The sequence below is a fragment of the Thamnophis sirtalis genome, unplaced genomic scaffold (assembly GCF_051295495.1).
Source record: "Thamnophis sirtalis isolate CommonGarterSnake01/CBP01778 unplaced genomic scaffold, rThaSir2_p1.2 scaffold_1, whole genome shotgun sequence".
NCBI lineage: Eukaryota > Metazoa > Chordata > Lepidosauria > Squamata > Natricidae > Thamnophis > Thamnophis sirtalis.
Window position 1 is genome coordinate 115547159 of NW_028261381.1, and position 21246 is coordinate 115568404.

The 21246-nt window shown below is 37.6% G+C and overlaps 1 protein-coding gene across 2 annotated transcripts in view; it reads right to left on the reverse strand.

Annotated features, from left to right (window-relative positions):
- The window catches only part of EIF2AK4 (eukaryotic translation initiation factor 2 alpha kinase 4), a 51806-nt gene extending 32907 nt beyond the window's left edge, over positions 1–18899 (reverse strand). The window contains exons 1-11 of one of the 2 annotated variants that reach the window (XM_087722926.1): positions 18553–18896; positions 16261–16376; positions 15956–16058; positions 10572–10745; positions 9991–10071; positions 8624–8772; positions 7560–7675; positions 5847–6004; positions 4245–4780; positions 1516–1625; positions 793–950 (exon numbers count right to left, since the gene is read on the reverse strand). In XM_087722926.1, coding sequence (XP_087579052.1) covers positions 793–950; positions 1516–1625; positions 4245–4780; positions 5847–6004; positions 7560–7675; positions 8624–8772; positions 9991–10071; positions 10572–10745; positions 15956–16058; positions 16261–16376; positions 18553–18714 — 1863 coding nt within the window. In that variant the 5' untranslated portion in view covers positions 18715–18896. Of the gene's footprint in view, positions 1–792; positions 951–1515; positions 1626–4244; positions 4781–5846; positions 6005–7559; positions 7676–8623; positions 8773–9990; positions 10072–10571; positions 10746–15955; positions 16059–16260; positions 16377–18552 lie in introns of both variants that reach the window. The other variant, XM_087722934.1, reaches the window with a different exon arrangement.
- Positions 18900–21246: the final 2347 nt, after the last annotated feature.

Genomic DNA, 21246 nt, shown 5'->3' on the forward strand with positions numbered 1-21246 from the left:
GAAATGGGAGATTTTATAGTATCCTTGCCCTGGAGTAGGATGGAAATGGAGATTTTACAGTATCCTTGTCCTGGAGTGGGGTGGATATGGAGATTTTTACAGTATCCTTGCCCTGGAGTGGGATAGAAATGGAGATTTTACAGTATCCTTGTCCTGGAGTGGGGCGGATATGGAGATTTTTACAGTATCCTTGTCCTGGAGTGAAGTGGAAATGGAGATTTTACAGTATCCTTCCCCCAGGAGTGGGAAGGGACTGGAGATTTTGCAGTATCATTCCGCTGCCACACCCACCAAGCCAAGCTATGCCCACCAAGTCACGGTCACAGAACCGGTAGTAAAAAAATTTGAATCCCACCACTAATGGAAATCATATAAAAACAATTCCTTCTGGCCACCCGCTCATTTCTTTTCCCCAAAAAATAAATTCTATTTTTTTCTCTTTATTGTTTGCACAAATGGATAAGATCAGCATTTGTTACACAATCTGTGTTTTATTTAGCAACAGCAATAGTGTTTAGACTTACATACCGCTTCACAATGTTTTATAGCCCTCTCTAAGCAGGTTTAGAGTCAGCATATCACCCCCAACAATCTAGGTCCCCATTTTACCGATGGGATGGAAGGCTTGAGTCAACTTGGAGCCTAGTGAGAATCAAACTGCCAAACTGCAGGCAGCTGATAGCAGAAGTAGCCTGCATTACTGCATTCAAAACACTGCGCCACCACACTTACACACATAAGTCAAAGCGATTCTACAGAGTAAAATTTGTTTCACACTGAACACTGCTTTACCTTGATGACTGCTCCAAAAGCTCCTTTTCCAAGCAGCTGTAGTTCTTCAAATTCATTGTAATAACGTGAAAGTTGCCTCTGTGTTTCTGTGACGTGAACATCACTGGCAATGTGACTGCTAGAAATAACAGTTTCGATATCGTCTATTGCTGATGAATCTGAAATTTAAAATATATATATATAATAGAAAGGGAGATGACTTGTACACAACCTGATATTTAAAATTAACAAAAGCTGGTGTGACCCTCAGTGTGGGAGATTGAAGCCTCTCCTCTATTCTATTGCAGTCTAAAGTGCTGATTACTACAAAATTGTATTGGCAGGTGCCTCAAAATCACCCATCCAGCTTTCAAGCCTAAGGGAAGCCCAGAACTCATATGATATTTACATCAAAAATACTCCCCATCTGAAAAATATAAGATACTTAAATATAAGATTTTGTGACCATTCAGGCATAAATAATGGCTTAGAATTATTTTATTGCCTCTTGATTCCAACTGGTGTTAGAAATTATGATATTGCACATCTGAAATTCTCTCAAACAAAACCTTTAAATAAACCTCTACCAAAAACAAGAAAACCACCTCAATATTTTTGACATGCATTTTATATTTAGATATGCAGTTCTCGTAACACAATCTAAAGATACATGCCATTAATTTTAAAAACACATTTATATGTTTACCTAAAAGGCTGGCACATTAGAAACACTGAAATATTTACCGTCTGGGCTTTCTTCCAGTATGGGTGCTTTTACTAGTGGTGGATTAACAAAACTATGCTGTAGTAGCTGTTGAGGACTCCATCTTTCTTTATCTTCCAAGCAAACACACCTGAATGCAATCCAGACAGATAGAGGTTAATATTGCTATTTAGGTTGTAACTATATAAATCTTTGACAATTAAAGCTGCAAAACATGTTTATAGTCCTCGACTTACAACAGTTCATTAGTGACCGTTTAAAGTTACAACAGCACTGAAAAAGTGACTTATGACCATTTTTCACAGTTACAACTTTTGCAGCATCCCCATGGTCTTGTGATCACAATTCAAATGCTTTGCAACTGGTTCATACTTATGACGGTTGCTATGTCCTAGGGACATGAGATCACCTTTTACAACTTTCTGACAATGGGGAGGCCAGATTCACTTAACCACTGGGTTACTAACTTAACAACTGCAGTGATTCACTTAAAAACTGTGGCAAGAAATGTTGTAAAATAGGGCAAAACTCATTTAACAAATGTCTCACTTAACAACAGAAATTTCAGGCTCAATTGTGGTCATAAATTGAGGACTACCCATATAGCCTTCTATAGCCTTGTGCTCTTCAAGGGTTGAAATCTTGGGAGACAGAATCTCAGATCTTTCTGAAGGAAAATCGCTAAGTAGGAAGCAAAATGTTTTCTTTAAACAATTGCTCCTAATACAGAAATATACAATTTATCACGAGAAAAATTAGGTAGCAACATCCTAAAAAAATAAAGTTAGATAATAATGCCAAATGACATAACTTTATTCAGATATTCACATTTTAGCATTTCAAAAATCCCAGGTTTTGTGTATAGTTTTCTGTCAGCAGAACACAAACCAATTCTCCTTCCTGAACAGAATGTAGAGGATGTGAGGAGATGGACAGAAATTGCACATAATCCACAACATACGTTGATTGCTATGAATTTACACACTGATCCTGATATTTATTTATTAAACTTTTATATCACACATCTCAACCTAGTGGCAACTTTATTTTACTTACAATCAATAAAAGCAACAATATGAAACATTGAAACATTAAAACATTAATCAGATGTACCTGATAAATACCATGCAGGAAAAAAAGAATCACTATTTGTTCTAGTAGTTGGGATGTGATCTTAAATCCCAATATTATATGTATTAATTTATTTAAAGTTCAAGATACCAAAACACAGTCTAAATCAAAAACCCTCTTACATCCAACTAAAAAAAGTGTATTATCACAAAGTACTTAAAAGCTGAACTATATACTCCAAAATAAACTGCAGCATATCTTTGCAATATTTTTTTATCTACAAAAAAAAAGGTGGATAATATTCTGGTCTAATAAAGGACCCAAAATTTGATTAGAATCCGTAGTCATAATTATATGATACACAGTCAAAGTAAAATTAGGCATGCAAAATAACTGTGAAGTATCTTCTTGAACTTAATACAACCATAAAAGTTTAGGATTTCTATTTATTTTCTATTTCTAATATACTTCTTCTGGGTCTGAGGCCTTTTATGTCCTACAAAACTAACAGAAATATTATGTTGGGCTACAACTCAAAGTACTGAAGCACATAAGCACAGCTTATATCTCGCCAAGGGGGAAAAATAAAGAAATGTAAAAAAAGAAAATTATATACCATATGTTTTGGAGTATAAGATGTACCTTCCCCCCTAAAAGAGGGTGAAAATTCGGGTGCGTCTTATACACTGAATGTAGCCCCACCCACCCACCGCCTCCAACCCTCTGTCTCCCAGCAATTTACCTCCTTGCAGCAAAACGGGGGCTCTCCACGAGGCAAATTGCTGGGAGGCAGAGGCAGATTTTTTCCCCCTTGTGCTAATCAAGCTGTTTGCTGCAAGAAGATAAGTCAATAACTATAAATGCCTATAGAGTGTTCAAATTATTAGACTTTTTTAAAAGACTGCTTTATTATTGTTCTAGACAGTGTAACAAAATGAAGAAGCTTTTTAAAATAAATGCTTTTCCTGCCTAGGCAGTGGGTTGGACTAGAAGACCTCCAAGGTCCCTTCCAACTCTGCTATTGTATTTTATTGTATTATAAATAACAGAAAATAACTATACTTCCAGAAAGCACATCAATTTTAACAGCATCTGTACAAGTATAGTCTGAAATGTAACACTACAAACAGTGTATATTGTCTGCACTGTTGCTGTTTGTTGCAAGGAGGCAAATTGCTGGGAGGCAGGGGCAGATATTTTTCCTTTATTTTCCTCCCCATAAGCTAGGTGCGTCTTATACTCTGAAAAATACGATAAGTAGCCAGCCAACAATTAAAAAAAAGAATAGAAAAAAATCCAGAAGAAAAAATGTAAGTATAGAACCAAATCTAACAACAACCCACCCGTTAGTTAACACAGCATTATAAAATCAATATAAGGTGTAAAAATACATCTGATTATTTACCAACATTTGATTTTAGAGTAATGCATGCTTTTTATTGTCTTCAGCTAATAGGGTAAAAACTTCAAAAAAAAAATACCCGCCATATTTCTGTATGCATAAATTCTACCTGCACACCTAAACAATTATCTTGGTTTGTAATTCTTGAATCATGTTAAAATCACAAAGAGCAATTATTAAATTATTTAAATTGTTAAGATTCCCACCTGTATCCTAAATTATAATTATGCATTATTATGTTCAATAATGGTTAAATGTTATGGGTTATTTACATACTTTTTCAAAAAGTCTTGAAAATCATCAGGCAAATCACTTGGAATTATGATTGGATATTCCTTGGTTTGCCATCCTTGGCTGAGAGCAAGCAACATCAAACCCAATCTCCATACGTCTCCTTTTTTCCCTGCTTTGTTGGGTAAGGCATCTTCACTAAATCGGACTTTGGTTTGCTCAAAAACATCCTCCTTACAGATTTCTGCTAAACGTTTGGAAATACTGTAGTCAGTCATCTTGATGTTTCCTTCAGTATCTACCAGAATGCTGGATGCATTCAAAACTTTGTGGACCACTGAATTACTATGTAAATAGTCAAGAGCTGACAAAAGCTGAGTTGTGTAATGGCGCAACTGATCCACGGGAAGCGGGATGTCTCTGTCCAAGTACATAGAAAGGTTAGATCCATTGATGTGTTCCACCAATATGTGTACTACAATTGAGTCACTGTGCTCTTTAAAGGTCATAGATAGGTAATGCATGATGTTAGGATGGTTTAATTTCACCAGAGAGTTGAATTCTGTTTCTGCTCCCTGTATCTGTTGAAAGGAAACAAACATTTCAATTAGTATTGAATTATGGAAGAAATAGGCTTACTCTTAAGATATTTTTCGTACAAAGCATTGAACTCCGGTCAACTGAACCTCAGTCAACTGAATCCGTCAACTGAACCCAAGTCAACTGAGGAAGCTAGATAAAAGACATTTGTAAGCTTTTAATCATGTGTCCAAACTATTATTTTTCTGTTTTTATACAGAACGTTTCATTAAGAACTGAATCATGGAAGGAAAGGATTATGGGACTGGCCTTTAGGGCTGTTCAAGCCAGAGGTGGTATTCAGCAGGTTCTGACCAGTTCCGGAGAACCGGTAGTGGAAATTTTGAGTAGTTTGGAAAACCGGTAAATACCACTCTGATTGGCCCCGCCCCCATCTATTCTCTGCCTCCCGAATCCCAGCTGATTGGGAGGGAATGGGGATTTTGCAGTAACCTTCCCCTGGAGTAGGGAGGGAATGGAGATTTTACAGTATCCTACCACACCCACCAAGCCATGCCACACCCACTAAGCCACGCCCAAAGAACTGGTAGTAAAAAATTTGAATCCCACCACTGGTTCAAGCTACCCAAATTATTCAGAGGAAGCAAGCATAGCATCTTTGAAAGAGTTTGAATTAATGAGTTGATTTCTTGAAACATACTGACCTGGAAGCCAGAAGACAGACAGACTACTCTTAATGAATAGCAAAGAGATAGCATGCGCACACATTTGCATGAGTGCAAAACACTGCTTCTGAGTCATTTTCATAGCATGCAAAATCCTAATGATTAAAATAACATGCCTACAGATTTATACTGGAAATTTATATTAACCTGCTCAATCCAATGTCTTTTACTTGTGCTCTGAATTGGCACAGAATCATGGCATCTATAGGACCGCAGATTGGAGAAATATTATCTTTCTTGTTCTGTTCCAAAGTACCCAGGAAGAGTTTCACATTCATTACTGATATTCGGTTCTTTGTTATACAGCACATTTAAGGTGCCTGATGTCCAGTTATAATTTTCAGGTAGCAATAATAAAACACACACACAAAAGAATGATTACCTGTTTTTTACACTTTTCAACCTTTTCCTTTTCTTGAGTCGTGAGAAATTTTCCCATTTTCTTTTGCCACTGAAGTACCCATTCATGCACTTGGACAAAGTTGCCAGAACAAATATCTAAAGCATTGTAGATTGATTTACCAAGTTCTTCATCTTTGCCTTTAGATGAAGGTAGATAAAGATATCGGTTATTAATGCAAATATTCTATGGATTCCAAGTTCATATTAAATTAGACATTACTTCCATTTGGTATGTCATGTCCCCTTTTGTTGCCATTGTTTTAGACACACCAGGGTGAGGTAAGGTTGCATTCAAAATTAATAAAAAATTGTCAATATTTTTGGTGGAAAAAAAATGCAGCGTTTGATCATCTTTCATATGGAAGGGGAAATGATCAAAAGATGTTGAAATTCACAATTGCCCAAATAGACCACACATTCATGATAGAGAGACAAACATTCTCACAATTATTACTACCATAAAAGCCATCATATTGTTATTCAAATTCAGAAGCGGCTTGCTGCTTCAGCAGAATGACCAGTACAACTTTAGCCACACCCTAGGACCGTGATGGCGAAACTATGGCATGCATGCCACAGGTGACACACGGAGCCATTTGTTAGGGCACAAGAGGCGTTCCCGTCAGCTCCAGCACTCATGTGCGCGCTGGCCAGCTGACTTTGGCCTTCTCTTAAGGCCGTTTTTCACCTGCCAGAGGCTTTCTTGAAGCCTACAGAACGTGAAAAACCGGCCCTATGGACAAACTGGAAATTCAGGAACTGACTTCAGTTTGCTCCTAGGGCTGTTTTTTGCCCTCTGGAGCTTTTTGGAGGCTTTCCTGAAGGCTCCAAAGGGGGGAAAACAGCCTTACGAGCAATCCGGAAGTCACTTTTGGTTTCGACCGTACGACTGTTTTTCACTCTTCGAAGCCTTCAGTGAAACCTCCTGAAGGGTCCAGAGGCAAAAAACAGCCTTACGGCCAAACCGGAAGTCTGTTCCTAATCTTCCAGTTTGCCCGTAGGGTCGGAATTTTGCTTTCCACGGACTTCAAGGAAGCTCCTGAAGCCTCTGGAGGGCCCTCCGGCGGGGGGAGGGAAGCTATTTTCACCCTCCCAGGCTCCTAGAAAGCCTCTGGAGCCCAGGGAGGGTGAAAGGTGTGCCAAAAGAGGGGGGGGACTGCTGGTCGCAGACGCATGCGCAGGTGGGCGAGGTGTCGCATGTGCATGCACACTGGGGTCACGTGCATAGCATTATGGGTGTGGGCACGCCCACACACAACCCCCCTGTGTTCCCCTCACTTTTAGCACACGATCCAAAAAAGGTTAACCATCATTGCCCTAGGGTTTTACTTGCATAAGCATCTGATATCACAGCTATTCCATAACCAGTGGAGATTCCATTTGGTGGAAAAATCATAGCTTTTTGACATAATTTGCTGCAAACAATGGTAAAATCACAATGTCAAAACTGAAAAAAATGTAATATTTGGCTGGTAACATTTAACGATGCTTAAAGATAAAAAATGAATAGATTGGATCCTTTGAACTGTCAAATAAATACGGGATCACAAAAAGGGAGGTGGCTTAGCTTTCCCCTTTCACAAAGTATATAGGTATCCCCTTTCACAAAGTATATATGTTTTTACCTTGAAAAGAAATGGACAAACCTGCACAATATATATTAGCATTTCTGATATATTGATGTTCAGCTTACCTATACATTTTCCTTTGTGTACTTTAAGCTGACCGTTTGCACTGCTATTAAAGTTCAAAATTTCACATGTTCCTGGAGATTCTTCACTGCTGCAGTTAGAATACTGACGCTCTCTCCTATATGAGCAACATCAATATTATTTTCTTTTGAGAAACACACACACACACACACACACACACGTGTGTCCCTCCCCCCCCCCTGTAACAGCCACTAAATTCACTGAGAAAGTAGTCAAAATACTAGTCTAAGTATGTGGTACTAATAGCAAATTAATGTATTTCCAAAGAACCTGGTTCATTTTTTAATTTCAATTAAACTATTATTAAACAGAAGAGAAATGCAATCATTCTGCATTTGCAGAAAGATAAGTCATTATCTTGTTCTTTAGAAAATGTATATTATTTTCAAAGAAAAAGATAACCAAGGAAGATTTTTTAAATATATGTTCCTATTTTATCATATAATTCATTTATGTATGTTGTACACCTTCAGCTTCATGGACTTCCTGTGAAAAAGAGTCAATTATAACTGAATGTCTATGAACTCTGAATTTACACAATGAACTAAAAATTAACAACTTATATAGCTTTTGCATAAATTACATATTTGCATAAAATATGAATGTAGTTCAGGCTGATTTGCCTAATAATGGGCAAAATCTATTGTTTGATGATACTGTCTGAAATTTGATTTTGTTTATTGCATCCAAAGTCCACTATAGGGGGGACTTAAAAACCAAAGTTTGCTATATTTATCTAACTCATCTGCAGTAAGTGGAAAATTAAACATATATAATGGTATAAACAAATTTCTAAAATGTCTAAGTCTCCTGCCACTAGAATAATCAGACAGAGACCGATGGAAAACAAGTATTCATCCAGCCTTACAAATATTATTTTTGTAATTGTAATGTGTGAAGTATTCATTATTTTTGTTCTTTTGTTAATTTTCACAAATTTGTATATCATTTGAAATGACATGAGCATCTACAAAAACAAGACATTTCATGAGTCAAAGCAATTAATTCTCTTAAAATATCTTAACCCGTTGTGATAAATACATACTTTGAACGTCCTGTGGAATTTGCACGATATTTATTATTCCCTATATGGTCTGTTGCACCAGTTGTTACGCTGACAGTCGTTTTGCTCCCTGCAACATCTTGAACAGTAGAAGGATCCTGCTTTGTCAGAGTGGTGTTACTCAAGCGTTCCTGGATAGGTAGCGATGAAAGTGAATCACATTAGTGCACTAAAATCTTTTAAATAACTGACTTGTAGCCAGAATTGGGATCAAAAATTTGGTTGCAAATCATGATGGTCATAAATTGAGGCACTCACATGAGAAGAAGTAATTTGGGGTAAATATTTCTTTTTTGCAGTGGTTATTAAGTGAACGCTGTGGTCATTAAGCTATCCCTTTCATTTGGATGGGTATTTTTTGCCAGAAACAAATTAAAATGCAAATTGTATTCATGTGACCACAGGGTACCCTGACCAGTTGTAAAGCTGACCCACCCAACATACAGTCATGTGATAGCGGGGAGGGGCAGTACAATAATTTAAGATGGCTGAGAGTGCTTCACAAACCATAAATCACCCATTCTGTGGCTGTTATAACTTTGAAAGGTCGTAAAACAATAAGTCACGGACTAGTGTAGATGGGCTCCTGACCGCAGCTCCCTTGGGGGGAGGGGGGAGGCATTAAAGAATGATGTGCTTTCTTAACTGAATATTATTTTCCTTGCTATTCAAGAAGTCAGTGTTGACAATGTAAGTTTGCAACCTGAGGCAACAGGCAGAGACATTTATTCTACCCTGCTTTTGTATACAAAATCTCTATTGAGTCCAAGAACAAATGTAAGCATCGGGGTAGTCTAGGTCAAACATACTGGTAGCCATTAGGAAAGAGGGGGAGTTTGCATTGGTAAAATTCTAACATTTTATGATTTGGTACATATAAACCTATGGTAAGAATACCACGCCAACCTTCTCTTGCTATCCTCAATTCCGTTTATCCCCCTCTGCTTATTCCTGCACTGAGATGAACAGCAAATAAGTATGTGGCTCCCAAGTCCACCGAGAATTTAGATCAGTGTTTTTCAAACTTGGCCATTAAGATGTTACCCAGAATTCCACAGCCAACATTCGTAAACCCATCATGAGAGAAATTCTAATCTTAAAAGTTCTCTGAGAAATGGTTTCAATTTGGAAGAACGAACTGCTTCACAAAAACCTTGGCAGGGTGTAAAGGAAATGAGAGGCCTGCCTCCAATCTTTCTAAAGAATACAGATGTTGTTTATGGCTTGCAGTCTCCATATCTGGATCAAGGCGTTTTGAACCAAATCATAAAGAATTCTACGAAAGAAAGAACTGGTTGATACACGTATTTCCCTATTCTTTGGCAATACGGAAAATATTTTTATAATACCTGTTTTGCTATTTCCTTCCTTTTTCTTTCTTCTCTTTTTTCTTCCTCCCTTCTCTGAATTTCGTCAAGAATTTCACGTTGCTGAAATACATTCATTGATATGCGATAGAACAGTATCTTATTTTACTAAGCAGGAGTTTGGAAGATTAACACCAGGTAAATGATCAAGCAGAAAAGAATACAGCAATCAAGGAATTACCAAGGAGGAAATCACACCTTCATCAACATTGGCAGGGTTTTGCTTTACTATATAAACAGGAAGCAAACTCCACATTCACTAGCATTAATGATGTTACCTAGTTGGATAATAAAACATCTGCAAGCAAACAACTAAGCTCAGAGAGCACTAAGGACTCCATAGTTCAACTCTGAGCTAGAACATTCTCTTCTATTGGAAAAGTAGACTGATTTATTTATGTGTACAGTTCTTCAACCTTTGGAAGAATAGTACAAAATATATTAGTAACAATACTCATATAAATGAATAATTCAGATTGTAGGCATGGGTTTTTTTTCCTGTTCAGATGAACAGAAATGAAATGAATAAGATGAGGAAGATAGAAATACTGCAACGTTCTCACCATCTGTTCTTCTTTTTTCTTCAGGTCTTGAATTCGTTGTTGTTCTTCCTTGGCTAGTCTTTCTTGTTCCTTTTGTTGATTCTTTAGCATTTCTTCATGGAAAGACTTTGAAGGCGGTTTATTGTAATCACTGAGAAATGACTGTATGTATTCTGCCAGCTCAAATATCATCACCTAGGAAGGTAAGTTAGAACAATTAAACAGTGGAACAACTTGCCTCCTGAAGTTGTGAATGCTCCAACACTAAAAGTTTTTAAGAAGATATTGGATAGCCATTTGTCTGAAATTGTTTCCTGCCTGAGCAGGGGGTTGGACTAGAAGACCTCCAAGGTCCCTTCCAACTCTGTTATTCTATTCTACTCTATTCTACTCTAGACACAACTGTTTAAATGCTTGCACTGGCTATACTTATATAAACAGCAGCACATCCTTCAATTAAACACAACTGATTTTGACTTTTTTCTTTTAAACTAAATAATTAAACCAGCACAAGACTAAAGTAAACTTGACTTCAGAAGATCCTGTCCCATCTCAACAATGAGTATCATGCGTGTTTCTATTGAATATATACCTTGGTGGTAAGGCATGTATTTACAAATATTATAGTTCTAAATCCTACTAGTTAAAGCAGAAACAAAATAATTTCTCAACAGTGATTGAGAATGAAACTATATACCATATTTTTCACACTATAAGACGTTCCAGACTTTAAGACGCACATTAGCTTTAGAGGAGGAAAACAAGAAAAAAAAATCTCTCTCTGCCTCCCAGCATCCACTCAGTATTCATCTGGCTAGCGTCCTTGCAGCAAACAGTCTGCCTCTTCCATGTCTGCTGCCTCCACTGGGAAACACTGGAGCCTTCACTGCCAAGCAGCTAATTGGCAGTTGGATCCGCCTCCCGGAATACTGCCAATCAGCTGTTCTAGGTGGCAGGGATTGCTGCCGCCGTCCATTCACCGCTGCTACTGATCACCGCTACCTATTCGCCACTGGCCAATCCCTGCCCCCAATCAGCGGTTGTGAACGGGCAATGGCAATCGAGCGGTGGCGGCGATTGGCCACCACTGCCTATAAAGCTGATAGGCAGGAGGCCAATCCAACCGCCAATCAGCTGCTCGGCAGCGAAGTCTCCTATGTTTCCCGGTGGCACTTACAAATGCCACTGCTGCACCAACACCCCCCCCCTTTCCCCCACTGCAATAGTTGCTCTATAAGAAGCGCAGACATTTCCACAGATTTTTGGTGGCAAAGTGTGTCTTATAGTTTGAAAAATACGGTATATGTATTAAAAAGTCATTATTAATTTGCATTTGACAGTATTCGTATAACCCTAATATTATACTGTCTATACAGACATTTAAAGAAGATATTAATCATTTTTAACATTTACACTTAACAATTGTAACAGTAAAAAAAGAACTTTGTATTGATCTGTCCCATTAATTTACCTATGCAGTTCACCTTGATGAAATATGATTGCACATTCATATCCTTCTAAATATATCATTTCTGCTTTGAATAGATAATCAAAATGTTCCAAGTTCAAAATTAATGCCTTTGTTTCTTTTGGCAGAAAAATATAATAGTCATAATTGCTGTGGATATGTAGCCTTCATTTTTCTCAAGCCTAAATTGCATTTGAAACTTTGGAAATTGACAATGAAACTTTGTTACATTTAATTGGGTGCAAAAAAAAGGGGGGGGGGAGATTAATCACTTCATTTATTCATGCCAATTTCTGCTCTAGAGCCAAGTTGGTATAGTGGTTATGGCACGAGTGAGTTTGATCTTAGGCATAAAGCCAGCTGGGTGACCTTGGGCCAGTCATTTTCTCTTTCAACCCTACTAACCAAGCAATGACAAAGGACTTCCAAAATCTTGCCAAGAAAGCTGAAAGTCCTGTTGCTCCTTGGTCCAAAGTCCTCTTTTCTGATGACAGCAAATTTTGCCAAAAGCACCAAAAACTGGTTCAATGACTGTTGGATTACTGTGCTTGATTGGCCTCTCCATTCTTCCTCCATACTCTGGGTCCTTGGTTTCCAAATGAGATGCAAAAGTCGCCCTCATCAGAAAAAAGAACTTTGGACCACTGAGCAACAGGACTTTGGACCACTGTGCTTAAGACCAGGGTCAACGCAGCCGTCTACCAGGAGATTTTGGAGCACTTCATGCTTCCTTCTGCAGACGAGATTTATGGGGATGCTGACTTCATTTTCTAGCTGCCCACACTGCCAAAAGCGCCAAAACCTGGTTCAATGACTGTGGGATTACTGTGCTTGATTGGCCAGCAAACTCGTCTGACCTGAACCCCATAGAGAATCTATGGGGCATTGCCAAGAGAAAGATGAGAGACATGAGACTGAACAATGCAGAAGAACTGAATGCCGCTATTGAAGAATCCTGGTCTTCCATAACACCCCAGCAGTGCCACAGGCTGATAGCTTCCATGCCACGCCGCATTGAGGCAGTAATTGCTGCAAAAGGGGCCCAAACCAAGTACTGAGTACATATGCATGCTTATACTTTTCAGAGGTCCGATATTGTTCTATGTACAATCCTTGTTTTATTGATTGCATGTAATATTCTAATTTTCTGAGATGGTGGATTTGGGGTTTTCATGAGCTGTACGCCATAATCATCACAATTATGACAAATCACAGCTTGAACTATCTTAATTGCATGTAATGAGTCTATCTCATATATTAGTTTCACCTTTTAAGCTGCATTACTGAAATAAATGAACTTTTGCATGATATTCTAATTTTTTGAGTTTCACTTGTATGTCCAGGAATCAACACTGACTCAAAGAGAGTAGAATAGAGCTGGAAGGAACCTTGGAGGTCTTTTAGTCCAACCCCCTCCTCAAACAAGAGATCCTATACAATTTCAGACAAGTAGTTGTCCCGTCTCTTCTTAAAAACCTCCAGTGATGAAGCACCCATGATTTCTGAAGGCAAGCTATTCCACTGGTTAATTGTTCTTACTGTTAGGAAGTTTCTCCTTAATTCCAGGTTGCTTCACTCCTTGATTAATTTCTATCCATTGTTGCCTGTCTTTCCCTCTGGTGCTTTGGAGAATACTTCGACCCCCTCTTCTTTGTGGCAGCCCCTCAAATATTGGAATACTGCTATCAAGTCACTTCTAGTTGTTCTTTTCTCTAGACTAGCCAAACCCAAATCCTGCAATTGTTCTTCATATGTTTTAGTCTCAAGGTCTTTGATCACATAAACACACACAAATCTGCTCTATTTTATTGGGCACACTGTTACTGGAAAATAATATATAATATGTAGCTCCATCAAACAATAGAACAGGATTTTCTAGTTTGAGAAAACAGGAACTATTCAGATAATTAGAAAAGTTTCCTCCACATTCATTCGTAACAACATTCTAGAACCCATTTGCACCTATACATTCTCATTTGTTGAAGAAGGATAAGAAATAATTATCTTATAGTGTGTTGCAATGCATAAAAACAAGATCAAGCAAAAAAAACAACCCTAAATTAAAGAAGCATCATGTTCCCCTGAAAATAAGACAGGGTCTTATTTTCTTTTAACCCCCAAAATAAGCGCTTGGCCTTATTTTCAGGGAAGTCTTATCATTTTTGAAGTGCAGGAGGTGGCAAGTGTGGTCATCTTAAGGCTGCTACTACATTGCAATAATTTCAGGAAGAGCTTATTTTTTGGGGAGGGCTTATTTTAGTGCATGTGCTCAAAAGCCCGTTTGTGCTTATTATCTGGGGAGGTCTTATTTTTAGGGAAACAGGGTACTAGATTACTTCAAAACACATGCTAACATAAGTAATACTAAAAAGCAAGCATTTATGACAGAGATGACATGACTTGGCTACAATTAAATCTCACTAAGAGAGTAAAAGTCATATTCTCCCTTGATAAAGAGGGGCAGGAAACAATAGCACATAGTGCTAAGAGACAGTCCATTCAGAAATCCTTAATTCTAAAGAGTTCTTTCTCCTTAAACAGAAGGCTTGCCATCATCACCAATGTAATGTTTCAAGATAAGCCTAATTTCTAGTGGCTTCCCAGGTACATATGTATATTTTGGGAAACATTTATGTGATGCACTACTGCTTCTTCTGGGATGATTCCCTCCCCCCACAACTTTCTGTGTATCCTACAGCTTTTGTGGTACGTCTGTGTGCCTGTGCATGTGTCCCATTCAATCTACCTCACTGAGCTTACTAAAAGTAACTAGATATTACCATCTCTCTCAGCATTAATGGTGTACTGCCAACTCTAATGAGACTGTTAATATTCTGTGAGAATTTTATAATAAATCCCTGCTAAATAATGAAAACTCACAAAGTAATCAAAGAGGCTTTAAAATCCTCTAATCAAGCATGATAAAAAGTAACACAAGGATATATATAAAAGTAATGTATAAATTAATTAATAATTATAAAACGCCTCCTTCTATAGATTGATTAGATTAGTATAGAAATTAGATTCTATACTAATTTCATTCCCCAAGGCTGTTAAGACAGGACTTTTATTTAGGGCTTTCTCAACTTTAGAGCTGCTTTTACTATAATGGATTTGATACCTGTGCTTGTCTATTTTTACCTTTATTTAATTTTATGGATCTTCATATCATTACCGTTTTGTTTTCATTATCATAGTATTGCAATGGTATGGTTCTTTGTATTTTCACCGACTGATTACCACTGAGAATTTTTATTATTATTACAGCATTACAGAATGCACTACAGAAGTGCAATAAATAATTTAGAGATGAGAGCCAAGGTGGCGCAGTGGTTAAAAGCAGCACTGCAGGCTACTGCTAGATCAGCAGGTCAGCGGTTCAAATCTCACCGGCTCAGGGTTGACTCAGCCTTCCATCCTGGGTAAAATGAGGACCCAGATTGTTGGGGGCAATATGCTGACTCTCTGTAAACCGCTTAGAGAGGCCTGAAAGGCCTATGAAGCGGTATATAAGTCTACTGCTATTGCTATATTGCTATAATTCAGTAAACAAAAATAAAATACACAGCACTAAAAGTGGCATTCCAGCAAGAAGACTCACATCTGGTAATGATTTACAGAAAGAAATGAAAAGGTCTGAAGATCATGGAAGTAGCTATTAGAAGCAAAAGTGATCTTCAGATTGCTTAGGAAGAAAAGATAAAGGTGTTGTCACACATGGTGTGAAGCACCAGCAGTGCATAATATGCAACATATGTGATGAATGCTTCTGGTACAAACTTTTCAGCTAATAGACATTACTGGAAAAATATTTTTTTGCTCAAAATTGATGATCATATTCACAAAACACACATGCACATTCGCCATATTCATTTGAAACTTCAAATATTATACCAACAATGTCACTCAACATGTAGAGTTAAATTTACACACTTACCTCTCCACAACTGTCTTTTGCTAATACCTCTAGTTTGGATTTTAACAAGTTTATATTTTCATTTGATAAGCCTTTCACATTTTTAAGTTCTATTTCTGGAACACTAGAGGGAAGAAAAAGAAATCACTAGAACAGGAGTTTTACAAGGAGTTACCCAAGTTATAAAACAGTACTATTATTTCCAATAAACCATGAAAACATGTTATTGACTGTTATTGATGTTATGTCCAGATTTTCCTCCCAAAAATGTTTTCATTCTTTTAATTTTAGAAAAAGTATAAAATAGATTTTTTTAATTTACTCACATATCGGGATAGGTTTGCGGACATTTCACCCATAAGTCAACTTTGGCATAGACTTCGTGGTCACCAGTTAATCCCTGAGGTCTCAAGACAAGATTGATTTCAGGAGATTCCCGTATCTACAACATTAAAAAAAATAATTCTGAATGTGCTCAACAAAGACTTTCTACCTGACAAGAATGTATTCAAAGTTTTTATTTTTCTGGTAAGCTGAATTTGTTCTCAAGGGAAATTACAAACTAAATATGTGACAGAGCTTTTAATAAGAAACGATTGTATCACACATCATATATAAATGTTCTGGGGGAAAACCAAGTCTTTGGGGAAGTAATAACCTTGCTAATTATATTTAAGTAAAACATAATTACTTATTGAAAATAAGTTGTTGATGGTTTTCTTTTAACATTCACGGCACATTCACCAAACACCAGCAACACTTGGGAAAAGAAAAAAATATTCCCTTTCATACTTTTATCCTAATTGCTCATTTTGATAAACAGTCATATTAAGAAATCATTTGATACTCGTGTCTCAAACTAAATTCAAGAAGGAAAAATGAAATAAGGCACACTAGAAAAAAAATTATCTAGTTGGGGATAATCTTACTCTCCAATTATATTTCTCTATGTTTAGCCCTGGGCTATGTAAAAGCTAAAGTTTATTAATCTCAAGTGATTAATACCAGAGAAGAAAGCAGAAGGAATGGATTTAATTATTTACTTGGTGAAGATCATTGGCTGGACATTGTCATACCATTGACACCTGACTTGTTAAAAAAAAATCTGCCAAATATTTTGCGACACTGTTAAAGCAATATGTATTAGGACATTACTCACAATTTCTTATGCTATTTTTTTTTTTAAAATTCAGATAGTAAAACTGGGGTTGTATAATTTTTATATCTGTAATTGCCGGAATACAAAAAATATTCTCATCACTTTGTCTTAAAAAATTGATCCATGGAGATGATATACTTATTTCATTAAGATCTACTTTTTCCTGAGAGGTTCACATAGATTATACAGAGGAAGGTGTCATCTAGTTTTATCCCCTTAAAACTAAAGTAGGCTAGGCTAAAGAGTTCAATGGGGTTTGAGTTTAACCCACAAAACTACAAGTTTTATCTCTGGTTTTCAGCCAAGAATACGAAAGGGTAAAGTAAGTAAGTAGCGGGTTGGGTGTACATGTTCAGTCTTTTAATTGTTAGCACTTGCAACAGTAGGACTTGTTATTAACAATTAATAACAGATGTGTATATGATGAGCATATACTTTTAGGAATCTAAAGAAATATATAATTGAGAAATTCTATAGTATAGGTTGTACATTTTTTCACTGGTTGTGAATGAATCCTGATTGAATTCCCAGTTATCTCATTTTATTTTATTTTTTACAAAAATTACACATTGCACTTTAATTAGTTTATCTCAGTGAGGTTTCTTACAGTAAGAATATTACTGCCAGACCAGACCATTAAAACTGTAAAATTATACTGAAGATTTAAGTGAAGTACAGAAACCGCACCTTTGTTTGGCATTAATTACATTTTAGTAATTGTTACCTTACAAAAGTGTGAGCTTAAATGGATTCCAGAGGTTGGTAGAGGACAGGAAGGCCTGGGGGAAAATTGTGCATGGGGTTGCGATGGGTCGGACATGACTTCACAGCTAACAACACCACCTTATAAATAACTATCAAGTTGTCTCCATTAAAATTAACTCATGTATGTATCTGAATGTATATATGTACCCATATGTGCATAACTTGAAATTACTGAAGCATACTGCACCATGCTGTTAATTTTACGTCGCACATCCTGTTGTAATTTACTTCCATCCAATTGCTCTACAGCCAATGCAAGTGCTGGATGGGTTTGTAGCAAACTATGAATGCTACCAGGTTAAATAGATCCCTGTTATAGATTCACAAGAATAAGGCATATCTGCATACGAGTCAAATTCCATACTACTTCATGGGATGGCTGTTCCAGTGGATTAGTCGTTTTTGGATGTGGATGTGGAAGGTGAAGGTCGTTAATACCCCTTCAAATATTAAATGGTTTCAAACAACAATTAGGAAAGGACAGGTGAAAACAAGGATTGGGGCGAGTCAGGCAAAAAAACCCAAAAGTTCAGTCTCAAAAAAGAAACTTCTAGCCACCTTTAAATCCGCTTAATGCATACATCAATAAATCTACATCTACAAGAGCTTCTGCCTGGATTCCTAATTTGAAAACATCGGACATCATCTGCACAATAACGACAAACAGGAAACCCAGCCAGTCTTTTCGTATTACCTTCCACGGCCGGCCAAGACGCAGGTCTTGAAAGTCCCGCCCGTAGATGGACTCCAGCACCTGCAGCTCGTTCTCTTGGCGAAGCTGGTAGCTCTCCGGTTGCTCCGCGGTCACTTCGGCCGTCTCGGCTTGCGGCTGCAAGACTCCGTTCGAATGGGCCATCTCAGCGCCAGCTATTAGAGCCCGGCGGGCCGAAGGCCGGGCCCTTGCCTAGTCGCCACGGTGGTGGGCGGGACCACGCCGCTCTTCCGCCTTGCTTGCAGGCCCCGCTGAAGGCCGGTGCTGCCCCTTGCGACGGCGGGGAAACGGGAACCCAGAGAGTGGAGTTGGCGCTGCTTGCGGATGAAGCTTCTGTCCGCGGGCTTTCCAAGCCGTCCCCTCAGTCACAAAGAAAAGGCAAGGCTGATATATATATCTCTTTAGTTTAATCCTCCCTACAGAGGCTGCCTGGCCCGCGCTTTCCAGATGTTCTTCTTCCTAAATGAAGTTCAAGCTGTTTTCTAGTTTGAGTGGTTTGGTTGTGGAGAGAGGATGCAAAGGCTTGTGGATTTCATGAAGCCAGGTTGGGTCCCGCCAGGCACTTTTTCTCCATTTGCTTTCTCTAGTGGCAGCTGCTGCCTTCAATTAACAGCTTAGGCTCCCAATTGTAGGCGCCTGCCTTCTGGGATGTGTCTTGGCAAGCAGGAGACAGAACTTATTAAGCCAAAATGAAATCTATCCACAGTGGTTTTGTAAATCACCATTTATTGTCCTCCCATTGGGAGACCATGTATCTTACTAAACTATAGTCAAGCAAGCTGGGGATTGTGAACTATGCTTGTATGAAAATTCCTTTTGTTTGCATATAGGCAAGGTGTATCAATGGCTCAGAGTACCTTTTATCAAGTTAAGATGGGATGCCATCTACAATCGAAATTAGAGAAGGTGGTTTTTGGTTCAATTATTCATAGACATGTAGTTACACAGATGCTTGAAACTTGTAATACTGATGTGTATTATTTTGATTGCTTGACTGCGTTATTCTACTTTAACAAAACTCCAAAATGTATCATTATCTTTAAATACAGCAATTGCACCTATTCTCATTAAAGTGATTCAGAAAATGAAACACTGAAGCAGCAATAATAGCAATAGCATTTTGACTTATATGCTGTCCCATAATGCTTTTCAGAACTACAGAAATGGGTTTTGATGTTTATTTGCAATTTCCCTATGTTTGCCAGATTTAGTTACTTCTTCCATATCTCATAACTTAAATATTTTAATACTTTGCTTTGGCCAAAGTCTATGAAATTAAAATTGTTTTCAAATGTTAAAAACATCTAGACAATAAAATGCATTATAAAGCATATATTAATATAATAAAACAGGTAACAAAAAAGCAGTAGGAGACAAATAGTTGCAGCTATTGAGGAACATGGATGAACTGTTTTGTTAGTAATTCTTTTTCTCTCCTTTTGGTGCCCTTGAATCGCCTAGACAAGTCTTCAGTTTTTTTGGTATGATTTTGGAATGATTGACAGAATGACTGGCCTAATGTCACCCAGTTGGCATCATACCTAAGGCAGGACCAGAACTCACAGTCTCCCAATTTCTAGCCTGATGCCTTAACTCAGTGGTCCCCAACCTTTCTGGTTTAGTATCCTGTTGCGTGGGTGGGATAGGGGATGGTCAGAAATGGTGTAGGGTCACCTGCTTGGGAGGGGAGTTGGACTAGATGATCAACAAGCTCCCTTCCAACTCTGTTAATCTGTTAAATCTGCTAAACAGGGTAAACAAGAATTTGTCTCAGAGTTTAAGAAAGTTGCTAATAGGACTATCAAAAGCTTGTGTAGATACCTACAGTATTTACGTCAACCCTAAATTCTCTAGACATATACCATATTCATTGTACTTCACATAAAACATTTTAGTTCACACTATCCCCAAACAATGCACAAACTCCATTGTTTCTGAAGAACTGCTGATAATTGATGAAATGTAAGTAATTTGTGCAATTATGTATAGAACCTGATGTTACATTATTTGAATTAATTGGTTATGCTACATTATTTGAATATTTGCCAGTATTCAATGAATGCAACTCGATATATCGCAAGCTGATATATTGTTGTCCAAATCCCACCAACTCAAAAGGTTTACTCAGTATACTGAAAGACTTTCTCAATACCAATTGGTTTGGAAATAGGTGAAGAAGGCAACAGGGACCCTCCAGGATAATGAATTAAAGTGAAAATAAAGGGGCTAAAATGATTGGTGAAACTAAAATAAAGGAATTATGGAAGGAGCATATATTTAAACTTAAGCTATAGAAGAAAGCCAGGTAGAACAACCAACTTTGGAGTGGTCAATGAAGAAGGGATATATAGCTTCCGCCTTTGAGATCAACCATCAACAATAAAGGAATAAGCAATAAAAAAAAACCTGCCACAGACTAGTACTTGGTTAAACTAGCATCAAAGGACTTGAGAAAAATATTCAGATTCTGTGATTTGTCTACACCTACAAAAATCAGAATTGTGCAAGCTGCTATATTCTCTGTGAAATTTTGGGAAAGTGAAAGTTGGAGTCTAAGGGAGCATATTCATATTTAGTGTTATGGGATGTTTAGCAAATTGTCCATTTTTCTGATGTAAATGGGTAGGATGATTTCTCTGATCAACTTTTTCTCTATACTTTTCTTGTTATGCCAAG